This window comes from Neopsephotus bourkii, unplaced genomic scaffold, assembly GCF_033783945.1.
Source record: "Neopsephotus bourkii isolate Nb327-2 ecotype Australia unplaced genomic scaffold, CSIRO-AGI_Nbou_v1 NB_1792, whole genome shotgun sequence".
Classification (NCBI taxonomy): Eukaryota; Metazoa; Chordata; class Aves; order Psittaciformes; family Psittacidae; genus Neopsephotus; species Neopsephotus bourkii.
In genome coordinates, this window is record NW_026902266.1 from 375,078 (window position 1) to 399,159 (window position 24,082).

Sequence of the window (24,082 nt, forward strand, 5' to 3'; positions counted from 1 at the left end):
TTGAGTAATTTTGCAAACTCTTTGTTCTGAATTTGTGGTCCATCTATGTTTGATATCCTCTTTCATTAGTACAGACTACACTGTTCCCTATATGTGAAAACTATTTAGAAAGCAATGATGGTAATGTGTACTATATTCCTTCCTTTAGATCTATTCTGACTGTAAATTAAGCAGACAACTTAATAATAGTATATGCCTTTACCTGAGTTTCTTCTGATATATGCCTTTACCTGAGTTTCTTCTGATATATATATTTTTTTAAGGTTCTTGATGTGCTTTGCTCTCTCTGTGTCTGTAACGGAGTTGCAGTTCGTGCCAATCAAAACCTGATTTGTGACAATCTACTGCCTAGAAGAGACTTACTCTTGCAAACACGCTTGATTAATGATGTGACAAGGTATAGTGACATCTTTTATTGTTATATTAGAAAAAATGGGACTTACGTGTCTTTAATAATTAATTGAAGAAAATACTGTAACCGAAGAGATCTTCCACAGCTTTCAATATTAAGACGTACACCTTAGGAATTATTTAACTATCAACTTCTGAAAAACTAATGCCATTTGTAATGGAAACTGTGCTCAGATAGTGCTACTATATAGTAATGTCTGTTCTGAAATGAAAGATGAAAGTTCTTTTTTTCTTATTCAAAATAGAACATGTTTTTACCTAATAATTATTATGGAGAATGTAAACATAATGTGAGGTACTTGCGTGTTTTAAGAGGGATTCGATTTCCTTACAACCTCACTCTGTTTTTTTTATTTTAGGGAATGATCCTGTTATTCCTCTTTTGACTATAAGGTTTCCAAAGCATGAAGCCTATACCTTAAAAGATGATTATACAGCAGATTTGTAAAGTTATAAAATGGCTCACTGTTTTAAATATTATAAGCAAAATGTGGACATCTATACTCTTACATATTTACAAAGTAAATTTGACAATTATACAGCAGTATAATTCATACGTTGCTTTTTATGTTTACACTAACTGATTTCCATTTTCTTTCTTAGCATAAGGCCAAATATATTTTTGGGTGTTGCTGAGGGCTCTGCACAATACAAGAAGTGGTACTTTGAGTTAATAATTGATCAGGTTGATCCATTCTTAACGGCAGAACCCACACATTTACGAGTTGGATGGGCCTCTACTTCAGGTTATGCCCCCTATCCTGGAGGTGGTGAAGGATGGGGAGGCAATGGTGTTGGTGATGACCTGTACTCTTATGGTTTTGATGGCCTTCATCTGTGGTCTGGTAGGTACTTTGTTCACTTCTCCTTATTCTTACATTTAGGAGTTACCTACCTTTACCTTCAGTACTTGTTTGTACATAGCATGCGTCTTTATAGTGAGGTACATTCAGAACTCTGGGATGTGGTGAAGTTATTTAGAATTTCAGATCAGATTTTAGTCGATATTGAATTATACTAATTAGGCTTTTCAGCAGATAGCTTCTGTTTTCATGATTTTGATCAACAAAAAAGGTATTTTCCAGATCTAGATGAATACTGGCTGAAGTCTATCTGTTAAAAATCACTGAATGCCTTGATCTCAGACAGATTAATCATATATGTATGTTAATATACATTTGTATTATTCTTTCCCCTGAGTATGTACAGGTGAAGTAAATTGTCATTATTATCCTCACATCTGTTGATAGATTTAATAAATTGAATAAATTGAATTTAAATTTTGATAGTTTTAGGCAACTGGAAGTAAGAATTGCTATGCTATTACCAACCTCTGTTGGTTTTAAAGCATAAATTTGTGTGGTGTGATAGCAAAATGAAAACCTGCAGTTGCTATGCTGTTTGAAAATATATTTTTCATATCATCTAAAATATGCTTAGCAGAAAAATTAGAATTTTTCTAAGAAGTGTGTCTAGTTATCTAAGAGACTGTCAATTAGTATTGCAGTGAAGTTCTTACACTTGCAGTTTATAAAGAAGGGAGTTAATGGATGCCAGCAAATGTGTATCTTGTGGTCAGTTAAGCATCAGTGATGGTAAATTTGTGGTATTATTAGCCATTCTTTGTTCAAGTGAATTGAAGATGTTAGTGGGCTAACAAAAAAGTGGATGTCACTGCCTATGCACTCTGTATATTTGAGTAAAGAGCTCTAGAAGAATAAAAGGAGTTTAAAGGAGGGCTCATCTGAAGTGTTGCAGTTCAAATAATTTTTGTAGTACTGTGTTACAAAGAATAACCACTGAAGAGAAAAGGAGAAAACAAGAATCTGCTTTGGGGAAGAATTAGGGAGAGCTCTCTGGGGTGCATAGTTAGCTGGAAAGTGGCTTTGAGCAAGGCTGTTGCGTTTTTGCATGGTTATACCTCACCCAATACTATATCCAGGGAATGGGAACTAGAAAGGGAAAACTGTCTGGTTTTGTAAACAGACAACTTTGTCACAACTGAAGACTTTTTGACCATGTCAATATATGTAGCTGTAGAAAAAAAACAGCAGTGTTATGGCAAATTGTAAGAATCAAATAGCATCACAGGAAATGCTGATGGTTGTTTTTGCCTTCCTAAAGTTCCTAAACACTCTCTAAATCAGGAACATTGCAGAGAAGAAATAATGCATAAAGCTATAAGATAAAATATTTCAGTAATTAGCTACATACCCTTAATTACATCATCTGATATTTTTGTAATATACTTAATTGAACTATTAATAAGGAATGAAGGAGAAAGAAAAGCAGTAGGAAACTAAACAGACGCTAAAATGTCTAGATTTTACATATGCATTATATTTTCATATTTAAAACAGAGGTCGGGCAATTAGGTTTTGTGCCTAAAATGTATAATGGTCTGCCTTAATTGGTAAAGGTCTTTTGTTCATATAGATATTTTTTTAAGAATATAAAGGATTGCTTTTTATTAACATGGTATTAATATTATCTAAAATTGTATTTTCTTTTGCTTACATCCTTGTTAATCATAAATTGTTTGAGAGCAAATTTTATTGGCTGGATCTCTGCCTCAAGGTAGAATTGAATTGAAAACTGAGTTAATTTTCCAGAATGAGATGTGGACTTTTTTTTTTTGTTGTTTTTCAAAGTTAGACAATTCTGCCTACCTTTCCTCTGAAATGTTCAAACACTGACTTGGAAGTGTAACATTTTGTAATAAAGGACATTTTGTAACAGTTTTTTTCACCAGAAATTTAGCTTTCTACATTTCCTGTGAAAGTCTTTTAAAGTTTGTTCAGAAGACTTGGAAAAAACTTCAGTATAGCACACTCTGTAGATCTGTCTATATTGAATGGGTTTGTTTCTTGGGTGTGTAGCCATTCATGAGCATTTAGAAGTTTGGAGGGAAAAAATAGACATTATGTTCTCTGTACAATATTTAATGATGAAGTAGCATGTATTTTTCCTTCCAGATCTCTCCTGCGTATACAGTAAATTATGGTTATTTTTTAAATTGACTTGTGGCTTGTGCTGTATTTACTGTATGCTATTCAAGGCTTGTAGGCAAAATCATTTATTTCCCCATATTTTTAGTGCCTTGAAATGCCATGTACAGACAATTTCTCTTTAATTGTTCAGAAAAGAATATGTGGACCATGCAGTTAAAAGGTGTGTCATAAATACAGTGTACATAACTATGCTGAATTTGATTTTTATGTCCTTAATTCTAACTTTTTCTAATTTGAGTGTGTTTGACTTTCAGTTATATTGGCATTGTTCTAGCACAGGATTTTGTATATCAAATATTTCTGTGTGTGTCTGCACATACATAGTTAAATTTATTTTTTTTTCAGCACTACTGAACAATTCCCAAATGATAGAAAAAATGATTTTTTGGGGCAGGTTGGGAGACAACTGTAACATACTCCATTAGAAAGAGGTGCATAAATCATTAATAAAAAAATAAACTAACTGAACATCAGAAATACAGTGCTGGAAGGTCTCTTAAAGCTCATATCCTGCAGTAAAGGAAAATTCAGAGTATTTAAACTGTCCTGAAACATTGACTTGATTTGTTCACAAGAAGTTCCAAACACAGTGATTTGGAATAGTGCATAACTGCTTTGTTAGGCTTGCTTTGCACTTAAAATACAATGTTTTCAATTGAATTGTTTTGAAAGGAATTCCGAAGAGATATTCCTTAACTAAAAATATAATCATACTCAAGTGCAATTGAAAAAACGCAGTTTTATGTAAATGTGTATAGTTATATTACTTCAGATGTATTATCTCTAGTTATCATTATTATTGCTGAGTGCTTTTAATGGCTGTCTGGTTCCACCTTCCCAGGTAGGGAAAATGAAACTCCCTCTGTTTAGTGAATGGCTTGTAGCTGAAAAAGAAAACCTGGCCCATTAAATTATTAATCTTTTTTTTTGATAATTCAGTATAATATTCTGCCTCTTCATACTGTATACCTCGATATTGGTTATAATCACAGCTCCAGCTAGAATTATAGAAGCATAGAATGGTTTGAGTTGGAAGGGATCTTTAAAGAACCTCTAGTCCAACCCCTGTGCTGTGGGCAGGGACACATTCCACTAGACTAGGATACTCAAAGCTCCATCCAGCCTGACCTTGAACAATTCCAGTGACAAGGCTTCCACAGCTTCTCTGGGAATCCTTTTCCAGTGTCTCACCACTGAATATTCACAGATATGTGACTCTGATATTTCACAAATAGCAACAACAACAAAAGGATATATCAATGTTAGCTTTATAAAGAGGACATCATTTACTGTCCCTCAGTACTCTTGCATCAGGCTACTGTGTGAACTTGTGTGATTTCCGCTGAGCACATTCTGTCTTGTGAACAGTGTCAGAGGTCTCAGTTTATGCACTTTTCTGCTCTATATCAGTTTGAAGAATGACTCATTGTCTTTAATAGCAGAATCATTCATAAAATAGACAAAGGTAAGATTATGTCTACATGACTGCAAACATAAAACTTGATGTTTTTGTGGAAATAATTTAAACTCATGAGAGTCTGCCTAAAGCTTCTGATTACTAAACATTTTTATTTCAGGTCGAGTACCCAGAGCTGTAGCATCTGTCAATCAGCATTTACTAGCATCTGATGATGTGGTTAGCTGCTGCTTGGACTTAGGTGTACCCAGCATTTCATTCCGTATTAATGGACAGCCTGTACAAGGAATGTTTGAGAACTTCAGCATAGAAGGGTTTTTCTTCCCGGTTGTAAGCTTATCAGCAGGTGTAAAGTAAGTAAAACTTAATTTTACTTGTTTTCTTTGCTGTCTTTTCACACAAAATATCATCAGGGAGACAGGAGACTACTGATTTCTTTAGTGATGACTTCATTTAAGGGTGAAACGTCAGCCTGTTAACAATTTGACCAAGTCACAGTGTCTGAAAATTACTATTTTAGTTGGTGACCTATGGGAAGTTGATTTTGTCTCATTCCAATTATCAGTGAAAAAAAACCCACATTAGGAACACAGCACCGTGTTTGGCACTAATTAAATTCTCACTGGCTGTCTCAGCAAGAAGTAAAATACTTGAGTCATCATGAAAACTGATACTTTATTCACAGTAGGAAACACAAAGGACTGATGAGAAGCAGTTTTGGAATCTTGTTACTAATATTGCCCATTTGTACCTGTTTTGCAGCTAAAATACTGAGATTAGAATTTACCATTTTCAAGCTTTGATTGTTCTCTTTAATTCATTCAGAAAAGCTTCTGCAAATGTGAATCTCCTTAAGTGACCAAAATACTTGTGTTAAGATTAGAAAGTCAACACAACAACAGACTCTTCGCTGTTGTTATGACGAGTTTCTGTTTAGTTCATCTTAGAGCATCTTCTTATTTCTAGTATTGACAGGTAACAATTTTAGGAAGAAAAGGCGTAAGAATAATTAAAGAAAATTATTCAGTAAGAATGGTTGAGTTTTTTGTTTTTTGTAGGCTGAGCATGATTTCTGCAAAAAATCTTGGAGAAGTATAAAATTTTTTCACTATGAAAAGACGTTAATAATCTAGATGTCAGTAGCTGCCAGAAACTGCCAAACTTAGAAGAAATAATCAGGATCTGAGTAAGAGATCGTGGTGAAGGAGTGAAAAAATGCCAAGGGCTGACTTTTATTTAAAGGAGTGTTTCTCTTATAAATGGTAATTTTTGAGAAATGAAGGTTTGATATGGCTAGAATAGCCAGTATACAGCTTTCATAAGTGAAAGAGAACTCAGGTTATAACCAGATCATATATTTAGCAATTGGGGAAAAAAGAAAAAGAAAGATTTCTTTCTTTCTCTGAGGCAAAGTAAATCAAATAATTGGTCGACTTTGAGCTCTTCCTTCTCTTACCAGTACATAAGTACTTTAAGCATCTCATGCTTAAGAGAACCTACCAGGTGAGAATACTAACAGAGACCAAACAGAATAAAAGAGGCTGGGGAAGGGCTTAATAAATCAATTTTCCTTTATTCTCTGAGAGTGTCCTTACTATGCAGCTGCATTTGTACAAGGGCTTTTGAAAATGTTCATTACCTTTTTCTGTAAAAAATATGTCTGAACTTGTGTAATTATTTTTCTTCATTCTTATTTGATGTTTGTGTATTTTGTGAGAAGATTTTCCCTTGTAATTAATAGTAGCTGATGGTAGTAGCAAGTTATAATGTCACCTTCTTTGTCTGAAACAGTGGATGTGGGTAGGTGATGGTGTTATTGATGTGCTGAACTGAATGCTTGGTAACACTTTGGTGTTTATCAATGCTTGAAATATGTATCTTTGTAAATGCTGTTGAAATAAATGTTTAATTTTCTAAACTATTTCTTTATAATGGCAGTATATGTTGACTATTTAAGAGTATAATTTCTTGGCTTGAAATTTCACAGAGTTCGTTTCTTATTTGGTGGGCGTCATGGAGAGTTTAAATTTCTGCCTCCTGCTGGTTATGCTCCCTGTTATGAAGCATTGCTTCCAAAAGAGAAGATGAAACTGGAACCAGTGAAAGAATATAAGAGAGATTCTGATGGAGTGAGGGATTTGCTGGGTACAACACAATTCCTCTCCCAGGCTTCATTTATCCCTTGTCCAATAGACACCAGTCAGGTATGTTAAATATGCAATAACAGGATTGTAAAATATGTCTTAACAAAATTTAAATAAAAAACATGAAATCTAAGCTTGCTTGCCCCCTTTCTAAGCAATTCTTTGTTTGTGTGTTGTGGTGTATTTAACTGAAGTAGTTGAACTTGGATCTATGAGGTTGGTAACTGGAACCTTTTCTTATTTGTGGAATTGTTATGCTTTTTCCTTAGATTGCTCTTCCTTTTCATCTTGAAAAGATCAGGGACAAACTAGCTGAAAATATTCATGAACTGTGGGGAATGAATAAAATAGAATTGGGCTGGACATATGGCAAGGTATGTTTTGGATGTCCTGTGTAGGTATAGTCACCTCTATTAGGTCGTCTCCTACTAGAAAACCTGGACTTGAAAGTTGAATGGACTATTTAAGGGTGGTCTACATGTTACTAACAAAAGGTGAACATGTAAGATAGCAGGAGACAATGATATTAACTAGTGATTAGAAGGCAAATATGGAATATAAATAAGGTACATATTTTAGCAGTATTTATAATTAACCATTTGAAAAAAATATCTTAATTGAAAACCATACTAGGTATACCAAGATGGAATTCTACTAAAAGTCATATGAACAGTGAGTAAACCCTCAACTACCTTTTTGGTTACTCTAGTACTGGGGATCAGAGTGATAACAAGCAAAAAGTCTGTTGTGGAAATTTGCTTGTGTTGATAAGAGAGGCAGGGTTTTGGTGACTTTAATAAACATTCAAATTCCTCAAAGCTTAAGTTTCTTACTTAATAAGTTACAGTTAAAGCTTATCGTTATGATGATCCCTTATAATATGGTATCACCTAACAGCTTGGAGAGTAAGTCCATGTAGTCAACTCAACATCATTTAAATGCATATCACAGGGCGTTCCCTTCCCATGGATGTCACCGAATGAAAAAAGTTAAAAGGCTAGGCCAAGAATATTAAATACAGAATACTATATTAAATTCAACAATTAAAGTTGGTATATAAAATTATGCAGAACACATGAAATAACTATGTTTTTTCTGACTTTACTGGTTATGAAGGAGCATTATGAAGTGCATTATAAATGAATCATGGGAAAGTTCATTTAGATAATGATGGTTAACTGTCAATGAGCAATATAAATTATATTATTTACAAGGTCCTCATAATTGCAAAATATAACTTATTTTTTAATGTGATTCTGGCTTCAATCTGATATAATTAAAGTACTCTTTTCTGTTCCTTTGTTGCAGATACGGGATGATAATAAAAGACATCATCCTTGTCTTGTGGAATTTTCAAAATTACCTGAGACAGAGAAGAATTATAATCTACAAATGTCAACTGAAACTCTAAAGTGAGCTTGAAATTTAAAAGAAAATAAAATTGTTGGGTTTTTTTTTTAATTATTATCTTTATTCAAGCACTTCATACTGTTGTAAGATATAAAAACATTAGAATATCTCTTTCAAATTGTGTTTTGCTAACTTTGCTAGAAGTTCCAGGGATACATTCAGAACAACTTAAGTCTTGTCTGTACAGAGACAGAAATGAAGAAACACCAAATCCTGTTGGTTTTAGTAGAGTGCAGTAACTCTGAAACCACAGATTTGCACCTTTTTAGACTTTGAAGGTTTTTATTTAGTATTGTTAATAAGTCAAAATATTTGGGCTTTGTAATTCCATTATTTTCAATTGCTTCCCTGGTTTTAAATATCTTTAGTTCTGTAAACCGAAAGAAATGTACAAAATTGGTGAGCACTCTAATGTTGTGTTTCACTACTGCCATTTTGTTTGTGTTAGCAGAACCCTGTTGGCCCTTGGATGTCACATTGTTCATGCTCATCCAGCAGCTGAAGAAGATCTTAAAAAAGTCAAACTTCCTAAAAAGTATGTACTTTACGATAACTATTATATATTTTTTGCAACTAAAGTATATTAATTAAACAAGAACATGGTAAGGTCATCTAAAAAATACTTGATATGAACCACATACTTCATACAGATTTACTGAACACATGGTTGGTCCATTACCTTGCCTGTGGTGACGGTCGACTGTGACTACTCTGCCTTAACATCACATGGAGTGATTCACAGAGACGCAAATAGTCATACACTTAAACCATATGTAAATATATCTGAGTTACATGATCTTAGAATATATACTGCAGAGTTAAAAGCAACATTTCTCTGCTTTTCTATCACTTAGCAAAGAACAGTACATGTATGAGATGGTAAATTGATCTACTTGAAAAAGGATATACCATTTTCCCATTGCTCCTTCTTTGCACCTCTTCTTACCACCTCTCCAAGAAAATGCTTGTCCAACATATACACATTTCCAGAGATATTATTGATGAATTTTTTAAAGATGAGAAAAAAAAACCTAAACCAAAACAAAAAAACTGTTCTTATAATGTTTCACATTTCTAGGAAATGTGCATAAGTAGATTATTGCATAAAATACAGTCGGGGTTTTGGTTTAATTTGGTAGCTAAACTATGGCTATTTACCTGTAAGCCAAATTAGGTGGATGATACTTTTCCTTTAAACATCTTTAAGTTATCAGTAATAATAATCCCCAAAGTGAGAAAGATTATTCAAGGATTACATTTGTATTTTTGTGTTTTCTGTGAGGATTCTGTGGTTTCCTTGGGACAGACTGAAGCCCTGTCCTGCAACAAAACTTGAAGACAGAAACAGTGATTTGGATATCTGCTATTTCACATCAGTTTATCAGCCCATAAGATGGATTTTTCCTGAAACAGCTTTATCCACAAGAAACAAAAGTTTCTAAAGAGAGCAGTAAAATAGATAGTTCTGTGATATGGAGATGCTAATCTTGATTCAGTTGATGACATTAAGAAAAAAAAAACAGGTCCATCATAATACTCTTTTGATACTATTGTCTTCAATAACAGAACAAGTCAATCTTCATTTCTGACTCTTGTTAAAATAGCTACTGCCCACATGAATCATCCTAACAAATGGAAATTATCTGTTTTGAGCAAGAGTCTGAATATGTAGTCTTAATACTATGTGAAAGTATTGTAGAGAGTAATACCTGCTAATGAAAAAATAACCAAACTTACTATTCAATGAAAAAGTAGGAAGAACAATAGTTAAAATGTTTTCTTCTGCTGGAAAAATGGTAAGCCAATTTTTATAGACTCATATATTGAAAATATCATACTTAAGAATGCATGTAAAATAATTTCATAAGAAGTCATCATGCAGATCTTTAAAATAGCTATTATTTGAAAGACTTAAAATGGCAAATACGAAATTAGAAAAAGAGTACTCAATTCATAAAAACCTGGATTCTTTGTAGCAACTGTTTGGAGATGCACATGCAGATCAGGGTCACATTTAATTAGATAGGATGCAAGCAGGTGGAAAATGAGTCTCTGCTAGAACACAATTTATCCTTGTCAATGACCAAAGACAAGGCAGGATTTTGCAAAGGAAAGGGAGAATAGGAGATTGAAAAGTGGAGAAAGTGAACCCTACGGATGCCACATAGAACACTTTAATGCCATCAGTGGAGTATCTTTACTCTGTTTTCCTTCGTTGACTTACAGTTACATGATGTCAAATGGATATAAACCTGCCCCTCTTGATCTTTCTGAAGTGAAATTGTTACCTTCTCAAGAATTTCTAGTTGACAAACTAGCAGAAAATGCACATAACGTCTGGGCAAAAGATAGAATAAAGCAAGGATGGACCTATGGCATACAGCAGGTAAGGACTTCTTTAGCTACATTGCATTAGTCTGGTACATTGTTGGACCTGCATGGCTGCAGCTGCAGGAATTATGACACCGTATTTCCATGCTTCTTTTTCATTCTTATCTTTAGATTTTTTATATTAACAATTTGGGCTTGCATTCGTAGAACTGTTATTCATCAATATTGTTTTTTTTCTCCTGCAATCTTAACATTATTTCAGAACATAATCTCTCATCATATGTGATGTTTAAACAGTTTTCTTCTTGTTCTTTTTTTAATAACTTCTTTTAGGATCTTAAGAACAAACGTAATCCTCGGCTAGTGCCATATGCGTTATTAGATGAACGTACTAAAAAATCAAACAGAGATAGCCTCCGTGAAGCTGTTAGAACATTTGCAGGCTATGGTTATAATATTGAACCACCTGACCAAGAGATAGGTAAGTATTTTCAATGAGAATCATGCCTTTTTTTTTTTTTTTGGCTCAGTGCTGGGAAAAAATAATAAACCACTGAAATAGGTGGGGAAAACATAAGATATGAATAAATAATACCATATTTTTGCAGTGGACTTTAATGAAAGGTACAAATATACTTTGTATTTTACTTGTATATTACTTAGATATATTTTTTAAAGGATAGATTGTAGTTAATGATATGGTAATTCTGATTTCCATGATTTTTAGATTGAAAAAAATCTGGAATGCGAGTGGACATAGTTTTTCATTGGATCTAAGAAAAGAAAGAAAAAAATGTGGGATTAATTTAAAACAATTTTTTATAGTGGTATGCGGATTCGGTTTGACTACTTCAAGTCAGACTCAGTTCTTAAGAAGTTATCAAAGAAGTACACCAGCTTCAAGAGTTTTTCTTTATTGATATCAGGAGTAGAAATTTGTTTAGACTTTTTTTTCATATTTGCTCTATACCACTGTAATTTTTGCCGAAAACACAAAATTGAAACAAAACTTACTTGATTTTTTTTTTTTTTTGTCTAAATGTATTAACTTGTGTAAAAGTATTTTGTTGTACTGGAATACTGCATTATTGCATTAGATTGTAATGCATGTAGTTGTCTTAAACTTCTATGGTTTTCTGTAGTTTGGAGCCCTGTGTTGAGTGATACTTTGAAATATTCTGATTCTAAATAGCAGAAAACCACCCATCCTGTATAGGATGTGCTAGCCTCTGTATTCTTATTACTGTTAATCCTTTTGTAGCATTTACTATGGAGTTTCTTAAACATGCAATGGTAGATAATGGCTGTTTTCAGAGATAGAAAATACTGAGTACAGATTAAAACCTGAACAGTGGCATTTATAGTTTCTTCTGATTATAAAAGGTGTGATTTTTTTTCTCTGTTTATTTTTGCAGCTGACCAAACGGTGGAAAAAGTCAGTATTGACAAGATACGATTTTTCAGAGTAGAACAGTCTTATGCAGTGAAGTCTGGAAAGTGGTACTTTGAATTTGAAGCTGTGACAGGTGGAGATATGCGTGTTGGCTGGGCCAGGCCAGGCTGTCGACCTGACGTTGAGTTGGGAGCTGATGACCAAGCATTCGTATTTGAAGGAAGCAAAGTCAGTACATCTCTACCTTTTTTGACCTATGAAAAGGCTAGGCAGAGAACTACAGTATAGGTTTTGTCTTATACTCCAGCTCAAATACTCAAATATTTCTGAGTTAAATAAATATGTCTGAGCTCTGTTTCATGCTGGATAGTATCTGCTTTTTTGTTTCAATCACTGAAATTATGCTGAAAGAGGTGGGTTGGTTTATATCTATCTTCCTAAGATATACCCAACCAAGTAAAGAATTCTGTTGTAAGCATAATCATGATGCATCATTCATTTCCTTTTTCTTTTTTATTCTTTTATTTTTTAATTTAAATGGTGTTTACAAAAATAAATCAATTTCTTCAATGACTGGAAGAGATAACTACAGTTCTGTATTCCCTTTTCTGTCTTTTCTGCTTTCTGCACATTCTTTCTTCCCGAGCGTGACTCCTAAAGGACTGGAAGGATGATAATGACATTGCGTGTGAGAAGTGGAATCCAGTGAATAGTGGTTATCATTCATGTTCTAAATTGCTCTTTGTATATTAGAGTGCCTTAGTCTTTCTATGTGAAATAACTAAGATAATTACCCTAAAGCCATGATCAGTACTTTTTGTATTACTTTGAGATCCAGGAAGGTGAAATATTTGTTTGACATTTTGTATTTTATTTTTTAATTTTAGCACAGTGTTTGTTTGCTATTTTATTTTATTTATTTATTTATTCCTTTAGGGCCAGCGTTGGCATCAAGGCAGTGGATTCTTTGGACGAAGCTGGCAATCGGGAGATGTGGTTGGTTGTATGATAAACTTGGATGACAAATCAATTATCTTTACTCTGAATGGAGAGTTGCTTATAACCAGTAAAGGTTCAGAGCTTGCGTTTGCTGACTTTGGAATAGAAAGTGGTAATTTTCTTGTTATACTTACACGGTTATGAGAAGACAAAGCAAATCAAAACACAGAAAAAACTAATCTCTCATGATGGTTTAGTGAACTGAGAAATAATATTTTACTGATGTAGTGCAGTCTGAAAGCTCACATTAACTTAAAAAAATATTTTAAAAGTGCTTGTGGCACAAATTACTTTTCTTTTTTTCCTTTAACCACAAGTAGATATGAATGGGATTTCAGCAATCAGAATCTTTGAGCCTTGCTAGGCTTATTCACAGGACTGAACTTCAGCATTAAGAAGTGGTAGTAAGAAGCACCTTGAAAAAATCCCAAAAGCTGAACATGTAGTCTCAGATTATTTTACTGGAGCATACACATATTATATTCTTGTCTGTGAAGGACAAAATTGAGTAGTATGTGGCAGCAGTCTGTACCAAAAGAATAAAACTTTGCAACATAAATTGAGCCTGATTTGTGACTTGTTTTGCTTGTTTGGTTTGATTTTTTTTTCTTTTTTCAAGAGTAATATCTACTTGACTGCATTGAAGGAGGCAGGGAATATTTTCAAGCTGCTTTATTTTTTAGTTGACATTTTCTTCTGAATCGTATTTCCTCCAACCAGTAGTATCTTCGTGCCCATCAGTAATTGTCAGAAGACTTTGCAATTTGTCTGACCACTGATACAGTTTTTCTAATGGTAGATACTGATGGACTGCCTTAAGGGAGTTTTTCTGAAGGACTGAAGTGTAGCAGAGAAAAAAATTTCTCCTTTAGAGGCTGAACTGTTGGCTTTTCCCTGAAGTTGCTCCAAGTTCCATTTCTAGAGAGACAGAAAATAATTAAACAGCCTGTCATCCCTGTGTATTGGCTGCTAAAGGTTTATGGAGACCAAAAAAGTTCAGTGATAAAAAATGCAGGCATTAAAAAAAGTGTGCATTTGTCCATCATGAATGATAGTAGGATAAAGGCTGGAAACAAATTTATAGTTACTGATGGCAAACTATGTTTTAAACAGATGTACTGAGATACCTGAACCTCCTTTTGAAATTTCAGTGTCCTCAGAGAGCATACTTAGTATTTGTTAATAATTTTAATCTAGCCAAGGATTTTTTCTAGCATCTAACTCAATGTATAAAGGCATGTTTAGTAGTCTAAAAATTAAGATAACTGATTCTTCTAGTACATAAATAACTGACTTGAGCAAAATCTTATTGTTTCAAATCTGATTGTCCACAAAACTACTTCTTGACTTGACTTTTTTTTTGTCTTCCACACAATTTCTACTACTAATTACTAATAACAGTTGTTAAACTGGTTTAATGTTTCAATAAATTGAATGGTATGTTTAATGTCCCTTCATTGCCTAAGTCCTCAGGGCTTTTTGTAGCAATTATATTTAACTTAGACATTAGTATTGAAGGTGGCTTTAAAACCTTGCTACTGTCATCACTTCATGTGCATTACTTGTAGGAGCTAAAGTTTAACTTGCATTAGATGGATCCAAAATAGAATGCTTATGTTCTCCAAATAAACTACTGTTGGGTTTTTTTTGTTGTTGTATTGTTTTTTAGGTTTTGTTCCAATTTGTGCACTGGGACTATCTCAGATTGGTCGTATGAACCTTGGAATGGATGCCAGTACATTCAAGTATTATACAATGTGTGGCCTTCAAGAAGGTTTTGAACCTTTTGCTGTCAACATGAACAGAGATGTTGCTATGTGGTTTAGTAAACGCTTACCAACATTTGTCAATGTGCCAAAAAATCATCCTCACATTGAGGTAACATTACATGTTAGGGAGACACCTGTTTGTCAACTGTTTGTTTAGCAAGCTGAGACATTAGACCCTTACTAATACTTACTGTCATCAGATAGTTTGTCATATAAATCTATTAAGTCATTCATAGATAATTCCAGATGATCTTGTCTATCTTCAACTTCATTTATGCTAGTACTAGTATCTATGTGGATATACCTATCCATTCTATTATGTCTTATTTATGTTGTGATTAGGTACTTGAAACATGCTGATTGTGATTTCTTTGAACCATTATTTATATTCTATCTTACATTTGCTTTCAGCTTTTAAACCTCCTCTATTATAAATTTTTTCTAAATATCTAAAAATTCTTCAACTGAATTCCACATCACTTAAAGTAATAGAAGTGTGAGCTAAACAGAGACTGATTTAGTCCACTTCTCTAAAATGAGGGACATTTAAGTATAACTGTGTTGTCCCTGAGTGATACCCGTTTCATTCATTCTTATGATGCAACAGTGATAGGAATTCCACAACTCCCTAACTAATCTACTTTAGAGCAGAATAATATAACCTAAGTTTTGTGTAAAATATTCTACATTGACATATTCCACAATTATATGTTTGAATTCCTGATCAGTTTTTATCTTTACTGTAATCCCTAGGCTATTTACTACAATTTAGGAGTTTAGCCAATTATTCCATAATACTTTGAACATTTCCTTCTCAAACAAAATACACTTCACTGAATTTCAACTAAATTATCTCAGGATTTTTCTCAGTTTATCAGGATCATTTCAACTGTATTTCTCCCTTTAAAAGTTTTTGAAATGTTCCTATCACTGAGATTAAAACATACTAAATTTTTCAGCACAAACAAACAAACAAAAAAAATATCAGCCTCAAACTTCATAACAATCATTTGAAGGATTAAAACTAATATTTCCTTTCATTGTAGTGGAAAAATGACTTGTTCATTTTTTTTCTGAAAAAACAAAACAAAACAAAACATTTTTTCAGTTATTTTTGCCCTCAGTGAATTAATAAATTCTGTGCTTTTTTTTTTTTTTAATGCTGTTTGGAACAACTTCCAGAGATTTACTGTAGACAGGAAGTACTGCATCTATTGCTTCCATTGCTCTTCAGGCTAGTTTCAATGTCAAAGAAGGAAGTTTGAAATAGCTTCATTGTGAAAAAATTGACAGTTTCAGTTGCCTCATCCTCTAGTTAATGAAAAAGTGCTTAATGAAAATTTTCAGCATTTTTCTTGGAATAGTATTATTTTAAAACTCTTTCTATTATTTTTAGGTATGGAGAATTGACGGAACCATTGAGAGTCCACCTCGGTTAAAAGTTATTCACAAAACATTTGGCACACAGAACAGCAATTCAGATATGATATATTGTCGTTTGAGTATGCCCATTGAGTTCCACTCATCATTCAACTTCAGCATGAGTGTGGAAAATGCCTCATCTGATATTTTCCAAAAACGGTTAGGCTTGGTTTTAGTTACCCCTATTTCCTGCTCTTGATGTAAATGTAAAATGTTCTATTATTGTACACTCAGGATTTCATATTTGGTTTTGCGCTAAGCAGACAGTAGCACAGAATGCATGTTACTGAGATTTTTTTTGTTCTTGGTGGTTTTAATAAATTTAGAGCTCTGCAGGATGCTATATGTAGATAATACAGAACCGTTTTCTGAAAAGGTACATCACAAAGTTTAGAGTTATTCATTGCTAGGGAGTTACCATCCTTTTAAAATCACTGGGACTTGTAAAGCTCTTCAGCCAGGCTGGAAAACCAGCTCAAGAGGTTTTGCCCACTGGATTAATGCTTATCTGCAGTATTTTCCAGTAGCTCATTGTTACCGGAAAAGTGACTAATTAATGCAAAGAAGAAAAGATGGTGGGACAGATTTTTCAAGTTACCAGGCACTACTAAGTTCAGCACCTTCCAATGTTGCCTGCATCTGAAGTGAATTGATATAAATTTCTTGTCACCATCTCTCTGCACTTTAACTGAAATCAGTTATGTTGGGTGTATATTTGTATCCTGTACAGTCTTTGTGTATTTAATTTACTAATGCATGGTCAGTACCCAGCAAGCATGTGTACACTCAGTTTAATATTGAGTACTTTTTCCACTACTATTTTTTTAAAACTAATTTACTGATGTTTCTTTATCTTTAGAAAACATAGCCAAGAAATTGCTGCTCCTTCTACTACAGTAAGTAAATACATTTTGATGGTTAGTTCTTCTTCCTTTATGAAGTAGGTTTAGTTGTGGCAACATGTTCATTAGAAAATGATCTGGTGAAAGAAGCCTTTTTAATAATTTGCAGTGAAATAACAATTTGTATAAATAAAAATTCCCAGAACTCTATGACTTGTGGCGTAAACCTCACAGTCTTAAACCACTAGTGTAGTTTTGTTGTTTTGTTTTTTTTTTTCATTTATAAGCATTTTAAATTACTTACTAAAAAAAGAGGTAATTTTTATTATTTTTCTGATATATAGAAGATATTTTTAATCAGTATTTGAGTATTCCTTGATACAGTAATTTAGATTTCCATTACTAATATGTTCTTTTCCTCTTTTCAGTATTTTTATTCACTACGGATATTTGCTGGCCAAGACCCATCCTCTGTCTGGGTTGGCTGGGTAACACCAGATTATCATTTTTACAGTGAGAATTTTGACCTAAATAAAAATTGTACAGTGACAGTTACTTTAGGTGATGAGAGAGGAAGGGTTCATGAAAGGTATGGGTTTATTTATCACTTACTAAGAATGTATTTACTACAGTTGTTTAAAAGTGAATTATTCACAAGCTTGATGATGTTTTAAACACTAATTTAAACTAATGAGAAAATTGATTATGGAGTAGGAGTGTTCTTTGCTCATTTATACATGAATGTGTTTTACATAGATTCATTAAAATGAGTATATTTATTATTAATGTTCTGTTTGAAATAATGATTTGTGTTGCTGCTTTCTTTTAACATACATATTTGGTAACTGTGGATGAACCTGTTACTTGTTTCAGTGTCTTTTATTAGCACATGTAAGCATGTCAAATTGTTCCATAAATATAAAAAGGAAACATAAATAAAAGTGCTCATAGTCTGATCCCTTACCCATGATGGTTACATTATTAAAAAAAAGGAGTTTGTTAATGAGGAAGCATAAAAATAATAGGGGCACAAGCACCTTTGAGGATGTCTACCTGCTATTCCATTCAAAAGTACATCTTTACTGAATACTTAGTCAAATTCAATATGACCTATGATTTGTTCTTGCTGTTCTTTCAGTGTGAAGCGCAACAATTGCTATATGGTTTGGGGAGGAGATGTAATTGCCAATTCCCAGAGATCAGGTCGCAGTAATGTTGATTTAGAAATTGGATGCTTTGTTGACCTGGCTACTGGAATGTTGTCGTTCACAGCCAATGGAAAAGAGCTTGGCACTTGTTATCAGGTATTATCGGATTTTCAGGAAGCTATCTACTAAGCTGGTCATTTTGATGCTGTTACAATTTTTTTTTTCTTGTTCAGAAATGTAACTGAGCATGGTTTATGTGACAATAACGTTTTACTTTTTTATCCTGTTTTATCCCCCCTTTTCTCTCTCTTTTTTATAAGGCTACATTTTTCTAACTTCTTACAGTTGTCTCAACTGTCAGGGGAGGACTATTGGTAGATCTGCTCAGAAAACTAGAACTAGATCATAGAATCATAGAATGATTTGAGTTGGGACCTTAAAAATTATTGAGTTCCACCCCCTGTGCCATGAGCAGGGACACTTTCCATTTGACCAGGTTGCTCAAAGCCCCATCCAGCCTGGCCCTGAACACTGCCGGTGATGGATCAGCCACAACTTTTCTGGGCAACCTGTTCCAGTGTCCCACTGATGTCACAGTAAATGTCACCCTCATAGTTCTAGGGCAACAACCCCCCACAAATCTGCAATGCAGATAAAACCTTAGTGTTATTTAACTGCATTTAATGGAACATTGTATACTAACTCTATTGAAAACTAACTGTTGAAAAAAAATATAGACAACACTTCATGTAAAGACTCAATGGTATATTGCAACAGGAGTGTTACATGAGTGGGTGAAATATTTCCCAACTTTTCATTATTTCAAGTAATTTAAATATTTTCTATGTTTTTCAGAGTAGTGAAAATAGTTTTTTTGTAGTTTTCATATGCATTTCTTGAATATTCTTACCATAAAATAAAATCTTTAAAATACCTAATCTCTTACCCAGAGTACACCAAACGACTGATATTTGGCTGGTAGAGGCTGAAAGATAATTGTTATAACCTCATAACCATTTGTACCTTTTTGTTTTCTTAACTGAAGTAGAGGGACAATGTTTGTATGCTGTTTTCATTCTAAAATGCCTACAGGTCAACATACTGAGGACAATAAATTTTGTGTAGTTCTTGATCTAACTATTGAATACTAAGGTGATATATGGAAAAAAAATTCAACCCCTCTATAATAGAAAAGTAAATGAAAGATAGTGTGTGTGTGTGTGTGTGTGTGTGTGTGTGTGTGTATATATATTTGAGATTTTGTCATTAATTGTCAGGGCAATGCTAAGGTATGTGTAGCAGAAAGGAGATACTAAATATTGTTTTGCAAGATGTTTGGTTTTATTCTGAGTTAGTAATGGTTTTCTGACCTTCAAACAAGATGAGAAATTACAAATTCTATTATTATTACTAGGAAATGTCTATCTTTGATCAGAGTCTGAGACTTACATTGTCTCAGTTCGGTAGTTTGAGGCTTTAATGAAATAAACCCCACATTTTATTAGTAGTGTCTTTCAGTCCAGGATACCTTTTGTTTCTGGGTTTGGGTTTTATTACTTGTAAAAAAAATAAATTAGAATGTACATACCTGTCCTTAAATTATTTTGTCTATCCTGATAGTCAAAGCTCTGAAAAATACACCCCAAACACCAAAAACAAGCAAACAAAAAAAAAAAACAAACCCAAAAACCACAAACCTATTCTGCATACATATTTTTTTGGTATGTGGTTTTATTTTATATTCATTTAAGTTATATTGTATTTTGGAGCTGTTTTCTCATCTAAAAGTTACAGATTTTTTTATTTCTTCTTCATGACTGTTTATTATTTTTCAATTCTTTTTAGTTTGCTGTCCTCAAAGTTAGAAGTTGCACTCCTTCAAAGCACAAGTATTGTAATTGTACTTAGTGTGCAGAATGTATATGCATAGTACACAAAAGACACAATGATATGAATAAAATATTTAATTGAACTCCTGAAATCCTGAATTGTTTGTATAGAATATACCTTTTTTTTTGCCACCCTGGAGCATTGAAATCTTTTTCACAGCATACCATTTTATAAGTATCTTTTTAATTCTTCTTTTCCTGGCAGTGGGGGGTGGGTGATCTTGTAGAGAATTCTTCAGAATAAACTGGTATTACTACTCTCATATGTACTTTGAGTCCAGCTATGGGAAAATCAGGATATAATAGGTGTCAAAAAAACCCCAAACTTGACCAGACACTTCAAAATGCAGCACAGTGATTCAGTGTGATTCACTGTAATTTTCCCAAGACTGGAGACAAATGATGAGCCTGAAAATAAAGAGATCTTTGAAAAATTTGCATGCTTGTACTTTTCGAATATGGATCAGAAGTTCACTTACCTTCATAGGAAGTAAAGATTTGCACTATCCTTACCAAATGATGCTCTCTCACGCTCATCTTACTCCCTTCTCATTCCATCTTTCAGATTATTTTTTTTTTATTACATTTTTTGGGGAGTGAAATATTTTGTCCAGCATAAAATGTAAAAAAAAAATCATCTAAATAATGTGTGTTGGTCTGAAAAGCTGTATTCTACTCTCAGGCCATGTTGAGGGTGCTTTTTCTATAAAAGAGTCAAAGGATGTAGCTGTAAAGTGGCTAGATTTTTAAGGAGCTTCTCTAGAGTTAGAATCAGTGTTGAGAGCACATAAAGCAGTAGGCACATGTGCCTGAAAGTTAGGTGAGCCTGTAAAGATAATTAAATGCAAGATAATTCAGCAAACGGTTTACTATATTAGAGGTGAGCAGGTAGATGCTAATCAGGTAGATGCTAATCAGATGCTAATACAGTAGATGGTAATCAACACTTTAATACAATGTCTGCAGTTACTTGATGCTGAAGTGTAAGCTGTGTAGTATTATATATCTCATAACATTCTGGGAGGAGATTCTTGTTGCTTTTTTTAATTTCTTAAATTTTTTAATCTCATTTCTCTTTTAGGTTGAACCAAACACAAAGCTTTTTCCAGCAACTTTTGTACAGCCCACAAGCACTAACTTGATTCAGTTTGAACTTGGTAAATTAAAGGTACAAAATATTTTCTATGAAGGTGCTTTTTTTAATGTTTATTTCCACAGAAATTCCTGTTCAGTTGAATTTGTTTAGGAAGGTTAGATCAAAGGTGTGACTTTTAATTTGACTTCTACATTTACTTGCATAAATGTAATTATTATATGAAATTAATTGCTCAACAAATCTAAACTGCATTTGTCAAACTAATGCTATTTGGGGAGAATGTTGTAAATGTCAGGTTTTTAACGGATTATTACAATAACATATTTCTATGAGTTCTTTGCTATCACTAAATTATACTTTCTTTGGGTATTATAGGTTTATTCATGATCAGATGTATGAAAATGATTTTAATACACTTGTTTGTTTCAGAATACCATGCCTTTATCAGCAGCAATTTTTAAAAGTGAAGAAAGAAATCCTGTTCCTCAGTGTCCCCCTCGTCTTGACGTGCAAACAATTACACCTGTTTTATGGAGCAGGATGCCAAACAGCTTTCTAAAAGTAGAAACTGAGCGTGTCAGTGAACGTCATGGGTGGGTTGTACAGTGTCTGGAACCTTTGCAGATGATGGCACTACATATCCCAGAAGAAAACAGGTACATTAGGAAGAAGCTACAGTGACTTGATGTGGACCAAATGTATTGAAAGCTGATATCTGGGTGTTAGTTAAGCCTGCCTTGGAGAGTATTTATGCTGGAGCTGATGAACATTTATCTGCTGTAATATCCTATTTGTGAAATTCAAGTACATACAGGAGACTGAATAACTCTAATGCCATGTGATAACGTTTGCATATACAAAATGACTGATTTTATTTACCTTATAAAATAATATTTTAAACCTCTAGGTTTTTAAACATACAGATTTTCTCAGCTTGAACCCCCCCCCCAATAAAAAGAACATGCGAGTACAGCTTTGCTGTTTATTTTTTCTGTAATAAAAACATGTAATCTGTTCCTGTTTCATCTTCTCTGAATTAACATGAACTAAGTTTTTATGTTCTTATTGACAAGATCCTGACTTTCTTAGACTTTCATTAGGTTTTATCCTCAGACTGAGGATAATAAAAATGTATCTAAATATCAAATATTGTAACCAGTGACAAATAAAGTATAAGCAAAATCATGGCAGAAAGGTAATTTATCTGCTATACTTTCATCAACTATTTACAAATATTTGGTACAAAACCAGGCCCTAATTTACCATAGCTTCCAAAGAAGCTTCTCTGTCTTACATTTTTCTTTTCTTTTTCTATAGAACACTAATTGTAGATAATCTCATCAAATTATTTCCACCATTTACTGTGGTTTAATGATGCACGTTAAGATTGTCGGTATCAACTTTAATGGTTTAAAGTGGAACTGACCAAAATGTGCAGACGTTATAAAACTTTTCTTTTACAAAACTGTTATTAATGGAATTGACTGGTGTTCTGTTTCTTTATTTCATAACAGATGTGTTGATATTTTGGAACTATGCGAACAAGAAGATTTGATGATGTTTCACTACCATACTTTAAAACTCTATTGTTCAGTTAGTGCTCTAGGTAACACTAGAGTTGCTTATGCACTTTGTAGCCATGTGGACATATCTCAGCTGTTTTATACAATAGATAATCAATACTTACCTGGACTCCTACGTTCTGGATTCTATGACTTGCTAATTAGTATTCATTTGGAGTACGCAAAGCAAGCCAAGCTTATGATGAACAATGAATTTATCATTCCAGTTACAGATGAAACTCGAACTATTAAATTATATCCTGATGAAACAAAGAAACACGGATTACCTGGAGTGGGACTTAGCACTTGTCTGAAACCAAGCTTTAATTTTTCTACTCCATGCTTTATTGTGACCACTGAAGAACGTCAGACATCCAGCCCAGAGATACCGCTTGATACACTCAAATCCAAGGCCATAAGTATGCTAACAGAGGCAGTACAATGTAGTGGTACTCATATACGAGATCCTGTTGGAGGACAGGTTGCATTCCAGTTCGTTCCTGTCCTTAAACTGATAGCAACGTTGCTCATAATGGGTGTTTTTGATGATGATGATGTGAAGCAGGTACTGCTCCTTATTGATCCCACTGTATTTGGAGATCACAAGGAACAAACAGAAGAGAGGACAGAGAAGGAAGAAGTTACACAAGTTGAAGAAAAAGCTGTAGAAGCTGGGGAGAAAGCAATGAAAGAAACAAAAGCTCCCATGAAGGGCTTATTGCAGACAAGATTGCCAGAATCTGTTAAGCTTCAGGTGACCATTTAATTAAATGTATCACAAATGTTCTACTGTTGATGAAAGAAAGGTAGTGCTTTCTGTCTGTACTATAGTTTGTTAAATTTGAAACCTGAAGATTTTTATTCCTCTTTGACTTGTTACCTAACATTAATAACGAATTTTTCTGTCAATGCAGTTCTTTCTATATGTATCTACACTCAAAATAGATATGCAAATACTTATTTTGTAGGTGTATTTTAAAAGAGGGAGGGTTGGACCAGGGGATCATTAATGGACCCTTCCAGCCCTAAATATTCTATGATTCTGTGAATTATACGTGTTTTGGAGTGAAAGACTGAATGCTATATAGCATTACTGATCAGATAAAAAAAACTGCATAAATTTGTCACCTTTACAGTGTTAAAAAAAAATGGGGAAAAAAAGTCGTCATTTTTGAAGTCTGTTGCAGTGTATATTATCCACTGCAGTTCTTCTTCAATTAGAGTTTGTTAAACTGTTG

At 33.5% G+C, this 24,082-nt stretch overlaps 1 protein-coding gene across 12 annotated transcripts in view; it reads left to right on the top strand.

Moving 5' to 3' along the window:
- RYR3 (ryanodine receptor 3) overlaps positions 1-24,082 on the top strand; it is a 217,712-nt gene that overhangs the window by 86,510 nt on the left and 107,120 nt on the right. For all 12 annotated transcript variants that reach the window (XM_061380161.1, XM_061380166.1, XM_061380162.1 and 9 more), the window contains exons 17-35: positions 264-397; positions 1,015-1,256; positions 5,000-5,192; positions 6,827-7,043; positions 7,253-7,357; positions 8,292-8,395; positions 8,845-8,928; positions 10,620-10,779; positions 11,058-11,205; positions 12,140-12,345; positions 13,054-13,228; positions 14,786-14,994; positions 16,282-16,466; positions 17,167-17,203; positions 17,578-17,738; positions 18,288-18,453; positions 21,268-21,354; positions 21,712-21,938; positions 22,797-23,598. In XM_061380161.1, the coding sequence (XP_061236145.1) occupies positions 264-397; positions 1,015-1,256; positions 5,000-5,192; positions 6,827-7,043; positions 7,253-7,357; positions 8,292-8,395; positions 8,845-8,928; positions 10,620-10,779; positions 11,058-11,205; positions 12,140-12,345; positions 13,054-13,228; positions 14,786-14,994; positions 16,282-16,466; positions 17,167-17,203; positions 17,578-17,738; positions 18,288-18,453; positions 21,268-21,354; positions 21,712-21,938; positions 22,797-23,598 (3,642 nt within the window). The remainder of the gene's footprint in view (positions 1-263; positions 398-1,014; positions 1,257-4,999; positions 5,193-6,826; positions 7,044-7,252; positions 7,358-8,291; positions 8,396-8,844; positions 8,929-10,619; positions 10,780-11,057; positions 11,206-12,139; positions 12,346-13,053; positions 13,229-14,785; positions 14,995-16,281; positions 16,467-17,166; positions 17,204-17,577; positions 17,739-18,287; positions 18,454-21,267; positions 21,355-21,711; positions 21,939-22,796; positions 23,599-24,082) is intronic.